This window comes from Eschrichtius robustus, chromosome 11, assembly GCF_028021215.1.
Source record: "Eschrichtius robustus isolate mEscRob2 chromosome 11, mEscRob2.pri, whole genome shotgun sequence".
Taxonomy (NCBI): domain Eukaryota; kingdom Metazoa; phylum Chordata; class Mammalia; order Artiodactyla; family Eschrichtiidae; genus Eschrichtius; species Eschrichtius robustus.
In genome coordinates, this window is record NC_090834.1 from 73,661,134 (window position 1) to 73,682,269 (window position 21,136).

The 21,136-nt window shown below is 35.3% G+C and overlaps 1 protein-coding gene across 14 annotated transcripts in view; it reads right to left on the reverse strand.

Annotated features, from left to right (window-relative positions):
- SOX6 (SRY-box transcription factor 6) overlaps positions 1-21,136 on the reverse strand; it is a 625,789-nt gene that overhangs the window by 113,017 nt on the left and 491,636 nt on the right. For 10 of the 14 annotated variants that reach the window (XM_068554456.1, XM_068554455.1, XM_068554462.1 and 7 more), the window contains 2 exons: positions 9,969-10,048; positions 8,349-8,471 (listed from right to left, as the gene is read on the reverse strand). In XM_068554456.1, the coding sequence (XP_068410557.1) occupies positions 8,349-8,471; positions 9,969-10,048 (203 nt within the window). The remainder of the gene's footprint in view (positions 1-8,348; positions 8,472-9,968; positions 10,049-21,136) is intronic. The other 4 variants (XM_068554467.1, XM_068554465.1, XM_068554466.1 and 1 more) reach the window with 1 other exon arrangement.

A 21,136-nucleotide genomic window follows, 5' to 3' on the forward strand; every position in this document is an offset into this window, starting at 1 on the left:
AAATTTGTATCCGTATCTATCTTTTTTTTTTTTTTCCTAGTTCATTCTGCTCCAGAGTAAATAGCATTAGGGAAATTACTGATACCAAGGATCATGGTCTAGGTTAATATATATTATGACATCAAAGGTTGTTTACAGGTATTATAGCTGGTACTATAAGAGAAACACACAGTAAGAAATGAACTCAGTGCAGTATACTGGAAATTAAGAATTTTCACTGAGTCTTTACTTCACCAAATGACCAAGAGGGTGGAAGCCTTGGGAAATAAATTTAGCTCTGTTTCCTCCATTTTTGTCTATTAAAAGGAAATGTAAATATTTAGCTAAACTAGCATTAAATGACTGTAAGATTTGGAATCGGTACTTATACAGCTGGAAAAAAAAAGAATGTTAAATTAATTCCTCTCAATGTGACTCAAGATGGCTGTACTGATGTCACCAGTTATGAAAGGAATGAAAGAAGGAAACATATGACTTTTTTATCCATACAGCAACCAATACAGTAGATGTTTAGTACACAGTAGGTGTTTAGTGCTTGTCTACATTTAATTGAGAAAATAATCCATTATTAGTGCCATTTAGGCTTGGAAGATATATAAGGGAATCTGGTTATTATCTTAATCCTAATAATCTAGAACAGTCAAAATAAAGCAAGATGGTTTCAAATCAGTACGGAGAGCTTGAATTGTTATAAATAGTCCCTGAATTTCCATTTTATATGGATTTGCATAAACATGCATACCTGTAGGATATGAACTTTTCTACAAGTAAAACAGAAAGGAAGAATTGGCAGAATAGTAGTAAGTATCCGCTAGCATTACTGGTCAGAAGTTTTATCCCTCTACTGGGGCACATCTATGAGGGGAATCTATCCAGCTGTGTGTAGCTTCTCAATCCTTTTTAATTAAAATATCACGTAAAAATACTTTTGGATTAGAAGAATTAAAATTGTTAAAATGTCCATACTACTCAAAGTGATCTACAGATTCAATGCAATCCCTATCAAAGTGCCAATGGAATTTTTTACAGAAATAAAAAAAACAATCCTAAAATTCACATGCAACCACAAAAGACCCCAAATATCCAAAGCAAACTTGAACAAGAACTAGAGGCCTCACACCTCTTGATTTCAAAATGTATCACAAAGCTATAGTAATAAAAAAAATGATACTGACATACAATGACTATATAGACCAACGGAACAGAATAGAGAGCCCAGAAATAAGCCTACACAAATACAGTCAAATGATCTTTGACAATGGTAACAAGAATACCCAGTGGGGAAAGGATAATCTCTTCAATAAATGGCATTGGGAAAACTGAATATTCACAAGCAAAATAATGATATTGGACCTCTATCTTAAACCATACAAAAAAAAAAAAAAATTACCTTGAAATGGAAGACTTAAATGTAAAAGACTTAAATGTAAGGCCTGAAACTTTTGGATATATCTCCAAAGGAATTGATATCAAGATTTCAAAGAGGTATCTTCACTCCCATGTTCACTGCAGCATTATTCACAATAGCTAAGGCATGAAAGCAACCTAAATGTCCATTGATGGATGAATGGATCAAGAAAATGTAATATGTACATAAAATGGAATATTATTCAGCCTTAAAGAAGAAGGAGGAAATGCTGCCATTTGCAACAACATGGATGAACTTGGAAGACATTATGCTAAGTTAAACCAGACACAGAAGACAAATACTATGTGATACCACTTATATGAGAAATCTAAAACAGTCAAACTCATAGAATCAGAGAGTAGAATGGTGGTTGCCAGGGGGTGGGAGAGGGGAAACGGGAAGTATTAGTCAAAGGGCACAAAGTTTCAGTTATGCAAAGTAAGTAAATCCTAGACATCTGCTGTATAACATAAAGCCTATAGTTAATAATACTGTACTGTATACTTAAAAACTTGCTAAGAGGGTAGCTCTTACGTTAAATGTTCTTATCACACAAAATAGTAATAATAATAATAATTATTATAATAATAATGGTGAGAGGAAACTTTTGTAGGTGATGGATGTTTATGGCATAGATTGTGGTATGGTTACACAGGTACATACTTATCTCCAAACTCATCCAGTTGTATATATTAAGTATGTGCAGCTTTTGTATGTCACTCATACTTCAATAAAGTGGTTTAAAAATGTTCTTGTTCTGCTCAGTCTCTTCTGTTACCCAACATGTCAAAATATTTCACCACATCTTTTTCTGATTTAAGTTTCGTGAATGTTGCATATCCTGACTTATTCTGTGGTTGGAAACTGGAGTGAAGCATTTTCTAAAACACTAGAATGTTTTGCCTTCAAACCTTCCCCTATGTTCTTAATCACATCATCTCTCTTAATTTCAAGGTAGCTCATTATAACACATAAGCATACAGATATATGATACATGATACCAACCAAACAATACCTCAAAACTCCAGTTTGGTAAAAACAGGAATAGAAATACCTGTCATTATTTTAGAAACCACTGCATGTTACAAGCAGTCTGTTTAAATACAAGTATTCACATACTAGGAGTTCCCTGTTGTGTGTATTAATTAGTAAGGCTGGAGCTAAATGAATGTTGGTGGAGATGTTACACTAGGAAAGATAGAGGACGGCACTGATTTTGTAATTCCAAGGTCTTGGGCTCCTACTAAACCATCTCTGTGAGTACAGCTAACCATCCCATCAATCAAATAACTTAAACACAGTGATTAACAGAGCTTGGTGAGAAGAGCCATACTCTCTCAACTTTTAGATACTACCTGAAAATCAACTGAAGATAAAATTTCTAAGAGAAAATCGAGTTTACCCAAAGTTTTAAGTGTTAATAATGTTGGAAGTGGTAGTATAAACTTATTCTGCTTCTTTGAATAAAATAGGTCAGATTTCCAAACACTAGGAAATGTCTTAATATTTTGCATCCTTCTCTGATCTGCCTATATTTTGTTAATCTCCATCAAGATTCACTTGACACCTGCCATTTTTCTTAAGAAGACTACCTAGAAATGAAAAGTTATTTACATGAAATAATGCCTCCTAAAGACAGAGCACTTGGCTGAACATATGCAAAAAAAAAAAAAAAAAAAAAAAATTTCCAAAGAAGCTTGAGTCCCAGATTGCCACCAAAGAGGGGATTCATTAATTCATTCATTTTACCAACTACTGTCCCAGGCAACATTGAGGATTCAACAGTGAACAAAAGAGACAAAAATCCCTGAATTCAGTGACACATTCTGAATAAGAGCTAGGTCAGAGTAGATCAGAGCTGCCCCTCAGAAGCACTTAGGCAGCAAAGCTAGAGTAGAAATGACTGCTTATTGGGATGTTGGTAAGTTTTTTCCTATTCTGATAATGAATTTTTGTGGAAATCTAATACATGCCTCGTTAACCCATTTACTATTCACAGCAACCCTGGGAATAAATATTATCCCCTTTTTACAATGAACAAACTGAAAAAAGAAGGCAATTTGAGAACGGTATAGGACAACATAGCAAGTAATAGCGGAAACTCTAATCCAAGATTCTGATTCCAAAATGGAGCTCATTCCATTAGTCCACAGCTCGTCTAATCCCAGCTGTAATGGTCCTCCCAAATTCCATCACACTCTTAAAGTCAAAGTGGGTGAGAAAAGGCTGATTATGAGAAAAGCAAGCATTTCCCCTCAAAGCACAACCCCCTGGTTGGCATCCTCAGAACAAGCTTTGAATCGGTGCATTCCTTTTTCTCTATCAGGTAGCTAGTAGTAGGTCACTCTAATCAACTCTTTATTCACCTCTCTATTAGAAATCACAACCTCCAAAGCCCACTCAGCCCAGCTAACTCACCCTCTCATTCCTCCACAGAACTGAGGCATGTTTACGATTTCAAACAAGAAGACAGGGTTTGAGCCAGAGAAGAGCATCTATATATAATAACATAAAGATTCAGGCTGGAACTAAAATAGAAATAGAGCATTCTCAATGTTGATGGGCACTTCTTCACTTTCCAGTTGTAGCATGAAAACTGACAATATCATTTAAATAAAATATGTGTTTGTATTCACTTTTGCAAAAATTCAATTGTTCTCCATCTTTGCAAACTTCGCAAGACTTTAATAGTTTCATTTAAGAATAACTTATGGTTGATAGGTTTTTCTAGTGTTTTAAGGCTCTGATTATACTCCTTTCCTCAAATCTTCCCAAAACTACACATAATACCCATCAAATAAGAGTGAAAATATATTTATATTGATTTTTAAAATTTTCATATTTACTTCCTTTCATTTAGGCTACCACCCATACTGTCATTATAAGAACTTGGTTAAAATATGTTCCAACTAAAGCTTGGTAGGCTTTGAATGCTAGATAAAAATCATTCTCTGCAGCTAATGAAGACAGAAACTCTGCCTGTAACAATATTAAGTTTGTTTTCTCTGGTGATTCAGAGAAGTGAGCAATCTGTCAGTAATACATTGAGTGAAATTACTTGTCTTGTAGGAATAACTGCTGACACTTTATTTCAGGGCTGACCCAAACATCTCCCTGCTGACAAACAAATTACTATGTCTAACCTTGAAAAGGTAACTAGCTTGTTTTTAATTTTGATTGGTCTCTCAGAATCCCTTATACATACACTCAGTCCCATCCTTCATTGTATTAAAAAAAAAAAAGCAACAAAAAGTGTTTTGGGAGGACAGGTGTGAATTAATGAGTTAAAAAAAAAGTAAAGGAAGAAAACCCTATCGTTTGGAACTAAGAAAAAGAACTGTTATTGCTTCATTCCAAGACTGTTACACAGATAAAACTAGTAAGTGTGTCTACTCTACATTAAGACTGGCAGTGCCACCAATGACTGACTGGGTGAGTGAACACATTACCGAGACAGTATTGTAGGAATTAATTTTCTTCAATAAAGTGATTTTTAAGGCTCATGTATTTCACAATCTAAACGTATGTCACTGTTTCATAAGCAAAATAAATGGATTAAAATAATACATTACCAATATGCTGACATGTGGAGATATTTTAATTAGAAATTCTTAAACTGTGTGATATTTAGCTGTTGTATTTGCTAAAGAGAAGCATGCATCATTTAATAAGAAAGTATGAGACAGGTGCATTACTTTGCACGATATGGTACCAGATTGCGTTTAATATAAACTATGAGGCAACATTACTTCCAATTAAAAAACAAAACCAAATTACTTTAGGTATCTATCACATTGAAAGTAACAACAAAAAATGAATCTATACATTAAAATCACTCTTTCGTTAAAAAAAATGTGTCATTCTGAGCTTAGTTTCTGAGACAATATTTCTTCAGAAACAATCTAACATCTTAGCTATTTAAAGGCCATATTTACATGACTGCCTCATTATACTGGTCCCCCCCCCCCCCGCCCTTTGACTTACTTGAAGGACCAATGCTAACATACCTGAGGAAAGCAAATGGCAACTGGTCCTGAAATTTATACGGGTAGAGAACTGGAATAAGTAGCAATATAATATATTGTTTACTGTAGCAAGTGCCCTCTGTTCTCTAAAGGTCAAAAGCACTGTAACCTTAGAGTTACAGTTTCTGATTGTTCCCAGGGTTAAATACATTATCAAAATTAATGGTTCAAGCCCCTCAACCTTCAGATATATGAGTATTCAATTCATGCCTCCATCTGCTGAACTGTTCAACTAAAAATAGCATTCTTTGGCCTTCTCTCTCCTAATATTGTGCTCCTGAGGCAGAGAAAACCATGCCTTAGATCAGCACGGAGTACCAAAAAAAAACGAAAAACGAAAAAACTTTTCTGTGTCTTTCTTATTTTAAAGAAAGAAAGAACTGGAATATACTAACGTAAGGAGGATCTTTCCATTTTAAATACCTTTTCTCTACCTGATAACAAAATTTCAGGCTTCCAGAGTATAACCATACTGTTAAGATTACCCAGGCTCATTAATGTTAAAAGTGACAACCTTTGAAGGACAAATTAACTGTACATCAGGTAGAGAGGACCACTTCTGAGCAATGCAGCAGGGTGTGTGTGGAGGTGGTGGTGGTATATACGTGTTGTGGTCTTTCTTCCTAAGAATCTCTGATTAGAAATAAAACCCATTAACATAATTGTAATGCTTAGTATCCACAATTTATCATGATCCTGAGTGTTGACAGAGCTTGTGACATTTAGCTTGTCAAAGGAATGGAGAAAACCCTAGCTAGAAAAGAAAGTAGACTTTAAAATCAATAAAGCAAGATATTATTAAATTTTCTCTCTACTTTTGCTCAAGATTTAAAATGTTAGTGTCTATAGCAGGTTAGATACGGGTGTCCACTGTGCAGTTCATGGAAGTCCCAATAAACATGCTATACTCATACCGGGATAGTTTGAGAAACCTGCCTTTCAAACCAGGTCAATCTTTTCTAAGCAAAGGTTTCCTGACATGCAAGGAAAGGTACAAAAAGTGGAAGCAAGAGAACAGAGCAAGAATAAAAAAACAAAAAAACCCCAGGAAACTCTCAAACCACCCCAAACTTAAACTGCAAAGCTATGAGGGCCCCCTGCCTTACCAGATTCTGTATTTAGTCTCATTAAAGTGGCAGGCATGTGGCATATGTTGTGCTCCTAGATCAGCATTGCTACAGCTCTACACAGGTCTGGTACTCACATATATGACATCATGGTTTCCAGAAACCCAAAAGAAGCCAGATTTGACGGCATCAGGGGTCTGTGATGGTGGGGGGAAGAGAAGTCAACCTAAGTGAAAATTAGTAAAAGAAGACACTGGGTAGAAAACTGGCTAAGGGAAGGTTGATGGGATAGAACTCAACATCTCAAGAGAAAATAAAAGTGAAGAGGAGAGGAAGTTTGGAATTTGAGCCCAGGCCACTTGCTTTTACATTCTTTCAAGCACTTAAAAGTTTAACAAACTATCTGTCCTGAGTAGGTAAGCTTGCTAACTGTCATCACACAGAAAGGCTTGTTCTTAACGTCCAGTTATCTCGCTGCTTGGCAATCCTAAGCACAGTAGATTTTCAGAACGTCCAGAAATATGGCACCTTCTCTACAGCCAAAAGTAAGCCTTAGAAAAGAAATCCCTCTGGCTATATAGAAGACAGCAGATATTCTAACAGTATATGCCTTGTCATGTCTGGGTGGAAACCCCCTATATACTTCTTATAATCAAAGGGAAAGGGAAAGGAAGAAGGCAAGCAACAAGGTCTGAACTCTTCCTTAGGCTACTTCCAAGGTGTCCCTTGATCTTGTCCTCTTCTTTCTTCTTAGAAGTGAGCTTTCTCTATCATTTTCCAAAAATGCAGATTCAAAAGCAACAGAGAAGATAATGTCAAAGGGACACTTTATTGATCACATAGTAGTTGATATGTATAGACTGGCAGAGCCAATAGGAGCTGAATATACAACTTTGCTAGACGTAATTGTTTTCTTCTTTTTAAACTGGGTTTACCATCCTAGGTTAGAACGTAAATGTAGTATTAGATCTAACCCAGAAAGTTAAAGTGTATTTCAGTGTGAGATAACCTGTCTCCTTTTTTTGTGATTCAACAGATAGCTAGCAACCCTCCAGCATCTGATAGTCCCCAAGAGGTACTCCAACGATACAAGAGAGGAATTAAGCATGATAATGGAGAGAGGAGGACTGGGTCCCTATAGGAGAAAGGGGTTTGGTTTTCAAAAGAGCCATATGAGCCATCTTCTCCCATGTAGTAAGAATATCCCACAAAAACAACAAAGAGCTTTATTGAAAGTTAAATATGAAGGGGCTACTATAGTAGTTTATGGGGCAAAAAGCAACCAGTCAGGCCCAGGCACCCAACCTCACTTCAGCCAGAGAAAACTGAATTTGAAAACCTGGATTTGGTAGAGTTAGAAATCCTGGATAATAACTCTGACTCCAAGAGTATTTCGTAGCCTTGGTTAAATAACTTGACCTCTCTGAACCTCCATTGTTTTGTCTGTGAAAGCAGAATTATGTTTTATCAACTCTACAGGGTTGTTACATGGTCAAATGAGGTTTTTTTCTCTTAATGTTTAAGTGTTTTTTAACTACTATGCAGCATTATACAAAAAAAAAAAAAAAAAAGGAAGGGAAATAAAGATGGTTTTGAAAGCACTCATAATGTAAAGAATTTGCCTAAATATATAGCAATAAACAATCTATTTCAGAGGCATTCGTTTGGGGTTTGCCTTTTTCTCTGAAAGAAAAAAGAGCAAAAATGAGCCTCCTTAGGAATGAGAAAAAGGGAAAGATTATGTTTTAGTGTTTAGGTTGAGTGTTTGCCACTTTTTTTAAACAGCCTAGAATATGACTGAACAATCCAGTCCCCCACCCAATGAAGCACCAATGGAAGTATTCATACCTCAATCTGTTTGTGGTTGTAAGAGTGGCCACCACCATGTTCAAATGTGTCCAAACTCCTGCCAAAACGGTCACTTAGGCCCTTTAGCCTTGGGTTAATTTGTGGGTGGGAGACATGACCTTTCTGTTTAGTAGCATAGTCAGAAAAAAAAAAAAAAAAAAAGACAAAACATACTGTCAGAACTCATGAAACAGAACACATATTTCTAAACCCAGGGTATTGACCACACCAAAGAATAGAAAGTAGGTTTAGGACCCAGATACTCTCTTCCACAGAAACTTGATTATAGGATCAAACAAGGTACTGCTTTCTTATTTTTGCCTCTGACTCAAGAAGACACTCAATAGCATAGCTATGGAAAAAGGAGAAATAGATTAGATTGATTATGAGTGAGGTTTCTTTTTATATTTTTACCAACTGCAGTAAGTTCCCCTGTCAGCAATAGAGAAGGTGAGGGCTTAGAAGAGAGGTAGGGTTGCTGCTTTCATTAGGCAAAATATCTAGCTCTGCTAGGCAGTCCATAATGGATAACATCTTCAAGACTTTCTGGATGAGGCTTATGACAAAAACTTCTCAAAGTACTGCAAAAATTCTTTATTTGTAGACCCAGTTGAAGATGCTCAAAATGATACTTTTTCACGGTAAAATATCTGTACATTTTTTATGTTCAAGTCATATGAGTAATAGCAAAGAATAAACAAAAATGCCTAGTTAGATGCTATTCCCTAGACTATTTAAGAAAATTCAAAAAAAATCACAGTAAATTATAAGAATAAAAAACTATCTTTATCCACTGTATTGAAATTCAAGTTACCATACGTTTTCTAAATGCTCAAATACTGAAGGTTTAACCATTATTTTAATGATATTATCTTTTTGTTTTTGTTAAAATATACACTCATATTTAAAGTCAATTTCCCATTAAGATGGCAGTACTAGAAGGGTATAAAGATTACTTAGTCCTATTGTTAACCCCCCGCACCATTTTACTATGAAGAAGAGAAGGTGCAAGTGATATTTTAATTTAGCTTCCAAAACACTTTCTCTCCAATTTTAGTTTCATAGGTAAAGAACACGAACCCAGAATTTGGTCAGACACCATGTCCAGACTTCTGACCTGGCATGAGGATGAGGATGAGGATACACATACTCAGGAGCAAAGTGTTTACATTTTCCAAATAGTTAAAGTAATTTGGTAATAACAACCCCCTATTCTATGAGCTGCAAGAAGGAAAATATCCAACGTTGTTTTCTGTTTTGATGCTTATGTGTAAAAGCTAATTGGACATGAATGGAGACGTGGATGAAGAATTGATAAGGAAAAAGCTTACATACCCAATAACAACCATAACAACCAGCCATAAAAAACTGTAAAACCATTAACTTACCTGATAGAGAACATACAGTACTAAGTCATAATGTCGTTTTTTCCTTTAAAGATATTGACACTGACAGTTTTCTCTTCTATTTGCAATATGGTAAGTACATAAGGTGTTAATCCTTCTAGGCTATGCTTAAGAAATTATTTAACATCCAGGCCATTATTTAGCATACAGCTGGTTAGCAGTTTTCCACTAAAGTACTGGCTCGTATCCCACATTTTTTTCTTCTGGCACTTACCTGGAGCTGTAAAGGGCTGAGTCCAGAAGCAGCAGCAGCTGCCATTGTTGATGGAATGAACTGTACGGGGTAGTTATCACCTGTCGGAAAGAACAATGCATACAGGTTTAGACAATGCACAGGGAATCACAGCAGACAAGTACAAACATGGTCCTTGGATTGCCGGAGCTTTACAGCATTGCTCTAAGCCCAAACATCTGCAGAAACAAAAGGCTTAGTTGGGCACAGACTTGCAGTGCTGCCATGGAACTTTTTGTTAGCAGATAGCTGGTAGGCAAACTGGCAAAACATGAATGTGATGTTAAAAAAATTAAATGTGCAATTCAAGCATGTTCACTCCATTACAAATCTTGTAATACATCATTTTTTTAAGAGTAAAAAAAATATCTTAAAGCCAGGCTGACATTCAGTTCACTGAGAAAGCATTAAGGCTTTTACATTAAAACAACAAAACGTTTTGCCTTGGTAGGCAAGGCAGCGTATTACAGTCCAAAAAAGATTAAGAATTATTGACTGTCCATAACCCTAACGTTTATTTTATAAAAAATAGAGGAAAAAAATTAAATGTAACCTCTTTAATTTGATAGGGTTAAGAGAGAAGCTAATCTTATCTGCCAACATTCTATGAAATGCCTGGTATCCCAAATAGAGTGGAAACTATGTTTTTCTGCACTAACTTCCGGTGGAACCTAGTACAGAATCATGCACACACACCAGGCACTCATCACTTATTCTTTGATGATGATTTGATTAAATAAACACACATTTTACATGTGATATCTGCATTAAAAGTCTGGTCGAGATTGAGCATGGTTTAGCAGAGATCAATGCTACATCTTAATGTGTTTCTGGCTCCAGACCACGCCTAAACAGGGGGGCTGAAGTGCCTTCTGTGACCTAAGAACATAGGCTGTATGAAGTGAACAACCTGAAGAACCAAGAGAAAGTGATGAGGAATGTATTGTGATAGTGGTAACTGAAATCAAAATTAATACTTATGGATAAATTACACAATATCAGTGATTTAATGGAGTATCACTTTGACTTCAGCTACTTACTTAAAGTCGGTGTTATGTACTGTCTCTAGGCTATATTTTAATAGGCTGTTCCTCCACACATTTTTGACATTTACAATAATCATGCCGTTTTGCATGAACTTTTCCACACGAAAAGCTGAATATAATGATGACAAGTACAGAAAGAATCACAGTAATAAAGGTAGTCAACTAGAAAGCAATAAAGCCTCTTTTTTTCTGCATGGACACTAATACCTGGAGCCTTCCTGGTGCCCCTGGTTCCTTGGAACTCATCCTGTTTGCCACATGAAGTTCCACTCAGCTGGCCCAATGTAAATGTTAAGTTGCTTTCACTTTTAACAAATTGTTAGCTTCTAATCTACACAGTCTCTTTGCATCATATCCATAATACCTCATCAGACCATTGAGCACAGTGTGCGCTGGTACACAGTCCAGTAACAATTGGCTTCTGATTGCATATGGAGCGCTGCTACAATGCATTCACTAACACTATATTGTGCTAGTCTCCTATGGAGTAATGTTCAAAATATCTGATCTTGTTTTTTCCCTTCCATGAGGTTGATTTTGGTGTGCCGTGCTACATGAGCACTGCAAAAAAAAAAAGATAACTAGGCCAAATTATTTTTTATGGTAAATGACTGCCGCTTTATGCTTAAATAATTCTACTGATCCTCTTGCTATTTAAACTAAATTATCTGAAGAAAGAATATCCTAATCTAAGTCAAATAGTATGTCTTTGGTTGACATCTTATCAGGTTAAAAAAATCACAAAACGATGCTGAATTAATGACGCTTCAAAAATAGAGAAAAAAAAATCACCATTCCAACCATCGACATGGGCTGCCTCTCAGAACATTTTAGAGCTGTTCTTTCTTTAAATATCATGCATTATTCATACTAACTCTAAACCATAACCCCCCTCCCTGTAAGTTTAATACCAGTTGCTTTATTTGTACTAAAACATTTTTCATGTCAAACATATTTAAAAAAATCAAACTCTAAAAGAATTCCCTGGGGCACTCCTTTTTTCATAGCTGTCATGCTTCTATGCTATGAAATAGCTGATTTTTTTTTAATATAGTTTTTGGCTTGCCAGTTAATTTATTACCATCTCTACCACACCCTGTAGTACTCTCCAGCTCACCTGCTGGCTACAAACAGCTTTCTTTCCACTGCTGACAAGCATATTTTTTAAATGTTTTTAACCTTTCTGCTGGTTTGAATCTGTATATCTGAATATAATCTTTGGAAAGCTATGTCTCCAGAACATATTGTATCAATACCAAAAGTAAAAATGAATACATTAGAGCAACTGAGTATATCACAGGGAATGATCAGAAGAGAGAGAAAAAGGAAAAGGCCAGAGAGGGAGAAGGTAAGGGTGAAGAAGAGGGGGGTTAAAAGTAGAAGAGAAGATTTAAGAAGGAGAGGGATTTAGAGTACTGTGAAGTTTAATTCTTTTAAAAAGTTACAAGCTTCCCACCCCCCCCTTGCCTTTAATTGTCTCTGTGTAAGAGCCGATCAAGAAAAAGTTCTCAGTGGCTGACTTGGCAAGGAATCAGTCAACATGTTGTAGCAATTTTTTTCAAATTTGTCTCTGGATTTGAAATGCTTGCGTGAGGACCCATTCTCTTTAAATCTGTACAAAAGAAGATGAAGCCTGTTGAAACAGGTTGGTTTTAGGCACTACCGTAATCCGGCCCTTGCTACCTCTAGTATAAGTAGACAACCTCCTAATGCCAATTTGGGAAACAATGCCCATTACATAAATCCATCTTTCCAGGCTTCTAGGTTTTCCAACTGATTATTTTTATCTGAAGCTTACAGAGCAAATATGAAACAGGAGTTACAGCCTATAGGACATTTGCCTGACATTAGTTTCACTTGCCACAATAACCAACATTGCTTTGGGATCAAAGCAGCTCCACAGCAAGAGTCCCTGAATGACAGGAAGTATATTTTCTAATTTTCAGGGAAACCGAAAGGAAGCCGAAACTTATTAAGACTTAAACACAGGAAAAGGAGGAGCTTGTATCATGAACCTAGGACCCATTAGACTCAGGCTACCTCCTGCAAGAAGACTCCTAGTTTGTGTAATTCGGATATAAACTTCACTTTCATTAAAAAGTCAAAAATCCCATGGGTAAAATTCTGTCCATTTACTTTGATTCCTCAGAAAGACAAGGGACTGGGATGGTTGCAGTCTTCTGAGATACTAACTTCAGATATTAACCTATTTAGAGAGTTTGGGAGGAGTAGAGAAGAAAAATACGTTAAACTAGGAGACAGGACTCAAAGATTCTTCAGTTACTGGCTCAAAGTCTCATACCTTATTTTCCACCCTCCACAACAGAAGAAAGATATACTACACACCCCTCATCTCACAGATTATTGTCTGGTGGTATCACAGGATGATGGTAAGTTATCTGCGTTGCCAAATAACACATAGATAGACCCCACTTTTATGAGCTATCGTCATTTTTGCTACAATATGGAAATATTTCAATCACAGCCACCAATATAGACTTGGACATGCCACATTGCATCTTGCCTGGATGCATGTATTCAGAATAGCAAAATATTATAACTGCTCTGTATTCTGAGGGAATGCCATAATCAATCTGAATTTATCTTTGTGAGACAGCACACTGCAGCAAAAGTTAGTAGGCAATGAGTGACACATTTAGAATCTTAAAAAGAAAACAAAATCTTTAATTTGTTCTGAGAACAATTGGAGAAAAAAATTGCCACGGATCATAGTATATATTGCTGAGATCACCATGCTCTTATTTCTCCTGCTAAATTTCTCCTCTATTCATCAAAGAATAGACCAATGATGAGAAGAGTCTTGATCTCAAGACTTTTTCTAAGAGCATCTGCATTGTTTTTCATACCTTTAAAGAAGCTAAGAATCAAGGATCAATCTTAATTTCTTTACTTATTTCATAGATGCATCCAAACTCTTCGGCTAATCATATGAAAATCATGGGATTTGTCACAATAGCAATTAAATAAGTGAGTATGGACAAAATTATATAAATGTATCCCCATTACAAGAAATTAACTTAAAATAACAACTTAAAGTTCATGACAAAATAACTCACCAATGGTATAGCCTCCATGTATAAAGAAGGGCACAGTTAAAATAATCTCAATCACCATAGAACTAGGTTAGTTTATACAGATGAACATATATAGTTCCTTCTTGGACCTCACCACTCTTATTTAAAAAGGAGAGTACTAACCTGAAGAACCTCAGAAATGCTTTGATTTCAAGTAGATGGATTTAATTAATAAAGTATTCCAGCAATAGTGGTACATGCCTCTGTTTTAAATAGTCAAGAAGAGCTAGAAATGGCTAGCTTCACAAGATGTCATCTGGATAATCCCATACATATAAATCACATTTTTTATACACACACACTCACAAAAGCTAGATTTTTCTTCATATCTTACACACTTAGATCATGCCTGCAAGAGTATAACATGTCAAATATTCAGAATTTCAGTCTGAATTCTACCTCCACTAATTTCTAGATGTGAAAGTTTAGAAAGTTAATTTACTTCTTTGACTTTTAGTTTCTTTTTTTCTTTTAACAAAATATAGATAATGCCACTTATATCTTAGAGTTGTTATAAAAATTAAATGAAAATATATATGTATATTCATATACATGTATACATATATATTTATATATATAGATATCAGCAAATAAATGGTGCTCAATAAATGCTAACTGAAACAAAGGAATTAAAAAGAAGTATTAGGCAGCAACTGTACATCAGCAAATTAGACAATCTAGAAGAAATGGACAAATTCCTTGAAACATACAAATTACCTAAACTGTCTCAAGGAGAAATAGATTATATAAACAAACCCATAACAAGTAAAGAGATTGAATCAGTAATCAAAAACCTCCCAATAAAGAAAATTCCTGGACTGAATTTTTGGCTTCACCAATAAAGTCTACTGAACATTTAACAAAAATTACCACTAATCCTTACAAAATCTTCAAAAATATTGAAGAGGAAACACTTCCTAACTCTGAGGTAATGAGGCCAATGTAACCTTGATAACAAAGCCAGATAAAAACATCACAGGAAAAGAAAATTATAGACCAATATTCTGTATGAATATGAAAATCCTCAACAAAATATTAGCATATTGAATCCAACAGCATATCAAAAGGATTATTCACCATGACAAAGTAGGATTTATCCCAGGAATGCAAGGGTGGTTCAACATTAAAAATAAAAAATCAATGCAATACATAACATTAATAGAACAATGGGGGAAAAACCCACATGATCATCTCAATTGATGCAGAAAAGGCATTTGCCAAAATCCAACATCTTTTCATGATAAAAATTCTCAGAAAAAACTAGGAATAGAGGGAAAGTTCATCAAAATGATAAAGGGTATTTATGAAAAACCCAAAGCTAACATCACACTCAGCGGTAAAAGACTGAAAGCTTTTCTACTAAGATCGGGGACAATTATACCCACTTTCACTGTTGCTATACAACACTGTCCTAGAAGTTCTAGTTAGTGAAAGAAAGAAAGAAAGAAAGAAAGAAAGAAAGAAAGAAAGAAAGAAAGAAAGAAAGAAAGAAAGAAAAAAAGAAAGAAAGAAAGAAAGAAAGAAAGAAAGAAAGAAAGAAAGAAAGAAAGAAAGAAAGAAAGAAAAGAGAGAGAGAGGGAGGAAGGGAGGGAAGGAGGGGGGGTAAGGAAGGAAGGGAGGAAGGGAGAAAGAAAAAGCAAACAAAATTGGTAAAAAATAGGTAAAACCATGTCTATTTGCATATGAAGTGGTCCTATATGTAGAAAATTCCAAAGAATTCATAAGAAAGCTACAAGAGCTAATAAATAAATTCAGCAGTTTCAGGGTATAAGATTAACACACAAAAATCAACTGTGTTTCTATATACCAGCAATGAACAATCCAAAAGGAAATTAAGAAAGCAATTCTATTTACAATAGCATCTAAAAGAATCAAATACTCAGCAATAAACTTAAGAGGCAAAGACTTGTACACTGAAAAACTATAAAACATTTCTGAAAGAAATTTTTAAAGATCTAAATAAATAGAAAGGCATCCATGTTCATAGACAGGAAGACTTAACATTGTTAAGATCAACAAAGCAATCTACAGACTCAGTGAAATCTCCACCAAAATTCCAACAATCTTTTTTTACAGAAATGGAAAAGCCAGTCCTCAAATTTATATGGAATTGCATGGGGCCCCAGTAGCCCAAACAATTTTGAAAAAGACAAATAAAGTTGGAAGACTCATACTTTCTGATTTCAAAATTTACTACAAAGCTAGAGTAATTAAAACAGTATGATACTGGCATAAGAACAGATATACAGACTAATGAAACAGAATAGAGAGCCCAGAAATAAACCCTTACATATAGTTAATTGATTTTTTACAAGGGTACCAAGACCATTCATTGGGGAAAAGACATCTTTTCAACAAATGGTGCTGGAAAAACTGATATCCACATGCAAAAGAATGAAGTTGGACCCTTAATTTATACCATATATAAAAATTAACTGGAATGGATCAAAGACCTAAACTTAAGTACTAAAACTATAAAACTCTTAGAAGAAAACATAGGAGTAAATCTTTGGATTTGGCAATGATTTCATGGATATGACAGCAAAAGCACAGGCAACAAAAGAAAAAATAGATAAATCAGACTTCATCAAAATTAAACAATTTTGTGCATCAAAGGATACTATCGAGTAAGTGAAAAGACGACCTACAAAATGAGAAAAAAACCTTGCAAATCATAAATTTGATACAGGATTAAAATCTAGAATATATAAGAACTCCTGAAACTCAGTAAAGATAAAACAAACAACCCAATTCAAAAATAGGCAATGTACGTCGATATTTCCAAGGAAGATATACAAATTTCCAATAGGCACATGAAAAGATGCTCAAAATCATTAATCATCAGGGAAATGAAAAACAAAACCACAATGAGATACCACTTCGCATCTACTAGGATGGCTATAATTTTTTTTTAATGGAAAATAAAAAGTATTAGTTAGGATATAAAGAAATTGGAACACTTTTGCATTACTGGTGGGAATGTAAAAGGTGCAGCCCCTATGGAAATCAGTTTGATGGTATCTCAAAGGGCTAAACATAGAACTACCATATGACACAACAATTCCATTCTTACGTGTATATCCAAAAGAACTGCAAGCAGGGACACAAACAGGTATTTGTACACCAATGTTCACAGCAGCATTATTCACAATAGCCAAAATGTGGAAACTACAGAAATATCCATCAACAGATGAATGGATAAACAAACAAATATATAGACGTAGACATATATATACAATGGGATATTATTCAGCCATGAAAAAGAATGGACTTTTGATATATACTACAATATGGATGGACCTTGAAAACATTATGCTTAATGAAATAAGCCAGATGCAGACGGACAAATATTGTATGATTCCATTTATATGAAGTACCTAGAGTAGGCAAATTCATATAGAAAGATACTAAAATAGAGGTTACTAGGGATTCGGGGTAGGAGGATGGGAGAGTTACTGTTTAATGGCCACAGAGTTTTTGTTGGAGATGACCGAAAGTTTGGGGTATACATAATGGTAATGGTTACAAAAAACTGCAAATGTATTAATATCACTGAGTTGTACATTGAAAAATGGTTAAAATAATAAATATTATTTTTTGTATATTTTACCACAATTTTTTTCTTAAAGAAACAGCAGGTATACTAGTAAAATTGCTTTTGGTCATCAGGCAGAGAGACAATATATCTCAGTCAAAAGCTCAGTTTTTGGACCACATTTCTAATGGATAAGAATGCAGTTTAATGTAGTTAAATTTACTTAGTTTCATGGTCAGACTTTATCCCCAAACATAGTGTTTTAGAATTTTCAAAGAACTTTCATGCATTTTAACAAATTTAATCTTCACACCCATGCTGAGCAGTGGACAACTCATGATATATTTTTTTAGATGACAAAAATGTGAGGCTCAGCAAGGTTAAGTGATATGTTCAAGTAAGAATCAAATAAAGTAATGTAAAATATTTAACACAGTGTTTGGCACAAAGTAATTATTCAATAAACTTTAGCTGTTATCATATTATAACTAGTAAGTAAGTGTAGGAGTCATAAGCAGGCAGACATCCTACTCCTAGATCTCCTGGGTAACTTTAAGGGTGCTGCTCCAGCAGCAATCACTTTAAAAATCCCAACTACACGAAGTCCATGGGGTCAGCTGCATCATCCTTGGCGCACAAAGGATGCTATCCAGTGTTTTTATTTTACAGTCAATTCAATCGCTCTGATATACACATTGGCAGCTATGAAAGAGGCTTAATCTTTTCGTTTTCTCAGTCATAGGTACTCAATTGTATTCATCTTACCCTGGATTGCTATATCTCTCAGCATCATGATGTGAAAGAGCAAAGCAACCAAACTTCTGTGGTCTATGTTCTGGGCCCTGATAAGTTCCTTTTTAGAGAGATGTCTCTAATTAGAGAACCAGTTTTTTTTAAAAAAAAGGTGGGGTTTAATTAGGGATTACAACTCAATAAAAGAATTTCAGCAGAGATTATTTTGATAGATGTTCCCCTGAAACTGTACAATCCCCGTCGGCAACATGCCTCCTCAGCAACTCACCAGGGTGGGAGAGCTTGCTTGGTGTTCACTACCCACGGGGGCCCTGAAATGTCCAGAATAATGGGTCAAATTATCTGAAGAGGAGAAGGTTGATAGCCCTAAATATATTTGTTTAGAATATACTAATATGGCTTCAGAAACAGTCAACTTTAACAGTAAACATCAGTCAAAGGTGGTCCTTGCTTTCTGGAAATCAAGACAATTATTCAATCAGTTGAAGGCACAAACACTATGGAATTGTTTCAGGTTATGGGAAGGTGAAAAAAGAGAGCCATTTATTTTGTAATTCATCAAAAACCAATGTAGCACTTACTCTCCTTCTTGCTTAGGGGATCAAACTATAAAGTTACACCACCATTTCAAGGCTTTTATATGTGACAATGCTACTCCCCTAAAAATTGAGTCATTGCCTCACAAGTGAAATTACAGCTATAGCTCAGTTTGGGCCAAAAAAGTTTTCCTTGTCCAGACTCCAGTCAAACAGTATTCTCCTTTCCCAGTTTGTGTGAATGACAAGAACACTGCATAGACTAAGTCTCCTAAGTATGTAATGTCTCTCCCAGTAGCATATGAACATATAATTTTAATCCTTTTAAAGTATAATTTTTATATACAATAAAACCTGAATTAGCCAAAGTATTTAAGAATTTAGAGTTCTGGTTAATTCAGTTCTCTGACATAACTTAGGGGTCACCAGATAATAACTTTTTTACCAGGCTTGCTTGTGATTAAAAATCATCGTACATGTCCAAATCCACTGTCCTGCCCTAAACAACAGGTTTTAGCCAACATAATCAAATCCAGCTTTGCTACCCCAAGACACTACTCTATGCTGCACAGACGCTGTTCAGCGGGGGTAACTCACTACTGCACAATATTGCCTCAATGTCTAGATTCTCCTTACTTACATACTGCAATCTCACTGATACTGTGTGAGAAGACTTTTTATAAAATGGTCCAAATTCATTGACTATATAACAATATCTTTCCCCATAAAAAACAGTATTATTCCACCAGACCAAACAAATGAAGAGGAAATAGGCAGTCGACCTGAAAAAGAATTCAAAGTAATGAAAGTAAAGATGATCCAAAATCTTGGAAATAGAATGGAGAAAATACAAGAAACGTTTAACAAAGAACTAGAAGAACTAAAGAGAAAACAAACAATGATGAACAGCACAATAAACGAAATTAAAAATTCTCTAGAAGGAGTCAATAACAGAATAACAGGCAGAAGAACGGATAAGTGACCTGGAAGATAAAATAGTGGAAATAACTACCACAGAGCAGAATAAAGAAAAAAAAATGAAAAGAATTGAGGACAGTCTCAGAGACCTCTGGGACAACATTAAGTGCACCAACATTCGAATTATAGGGGTCCCTGAAGAAGAGAAAAAAAAAGGGACTGAGAAAATATTTCAAGACATAGTTGAAAACGTCCCTAATATGGGAAACGAAATAGTCAATCAAGCCCAGGGAAGCGCAGAGAGTCCCATACAGGATAAATCCAAGGAGAAACACACCAAGACACATATTAATCAAACTATCAAAAATTAAATACAAAGAAAAAATATTAAAAGCAGCAAGGGAAAAGCAACAAATAACATACAAGGGAATCCCCATAAGGTTACCAGCTGATCTTTCAGCAGAAACTCTGCAAACCAGAAGGGAGTGGCAGGACATATTAAAAGTGATGAAAGGGGAAAACCTACAACCAAGATTACTCTACCCAGCAAGGATCTCACTCAGATTCAACTCAACAGAGAAATTAAAACCTTTACAGACAAGCAAAACCTAAGAGAATTCAGCACCACGAAACCAGCTTCACAACACATGCTAAAGGAACTTCCCTAGGCAGGAAACACAAGAGAAGGAAAAGACCTACAATAACAAACCCAAAACAATTAAGAAAATGGTAATAGGAACATACATACACATCAATAACTACCTTAAATGTAAATGGATTAAATGCTCCAACCAAAGGACACAGACTGGCTGAATAGATACAAAAACAAGACCCGTATATATGCTGTCTACAAGAGACCCACTTCAGACCTAGAAACGCATACAGACTGAAAGTGAGGGGGTGGAAAAAGATATTCCATGCAAATGGAAATCAAAAGAGAGCTGGAGTAGCAATTCTCATATCAGACAAAATAGACTTTAAAATAAAGACTATTACAAGAGACAAAGAAGGACACTACATAATGATCAAGGGATCGATCCAAGAACAAGATATAACAGTTGTAAATATTTATGCACCCAACATAGGAGCACCTCAGTACATAAGGAAAATGCTAAAAGCCATAAAAGGGGAAATCGACAGTAACACAATCATAGTAGGGGACTTTAACACCCCACTTTGACCAATGGACAGATCATCCAAAATGAAAATAAATAAGGAAACACAAGCTTTAAATGACACATTAAACAAAATGGACTTAATTGATATT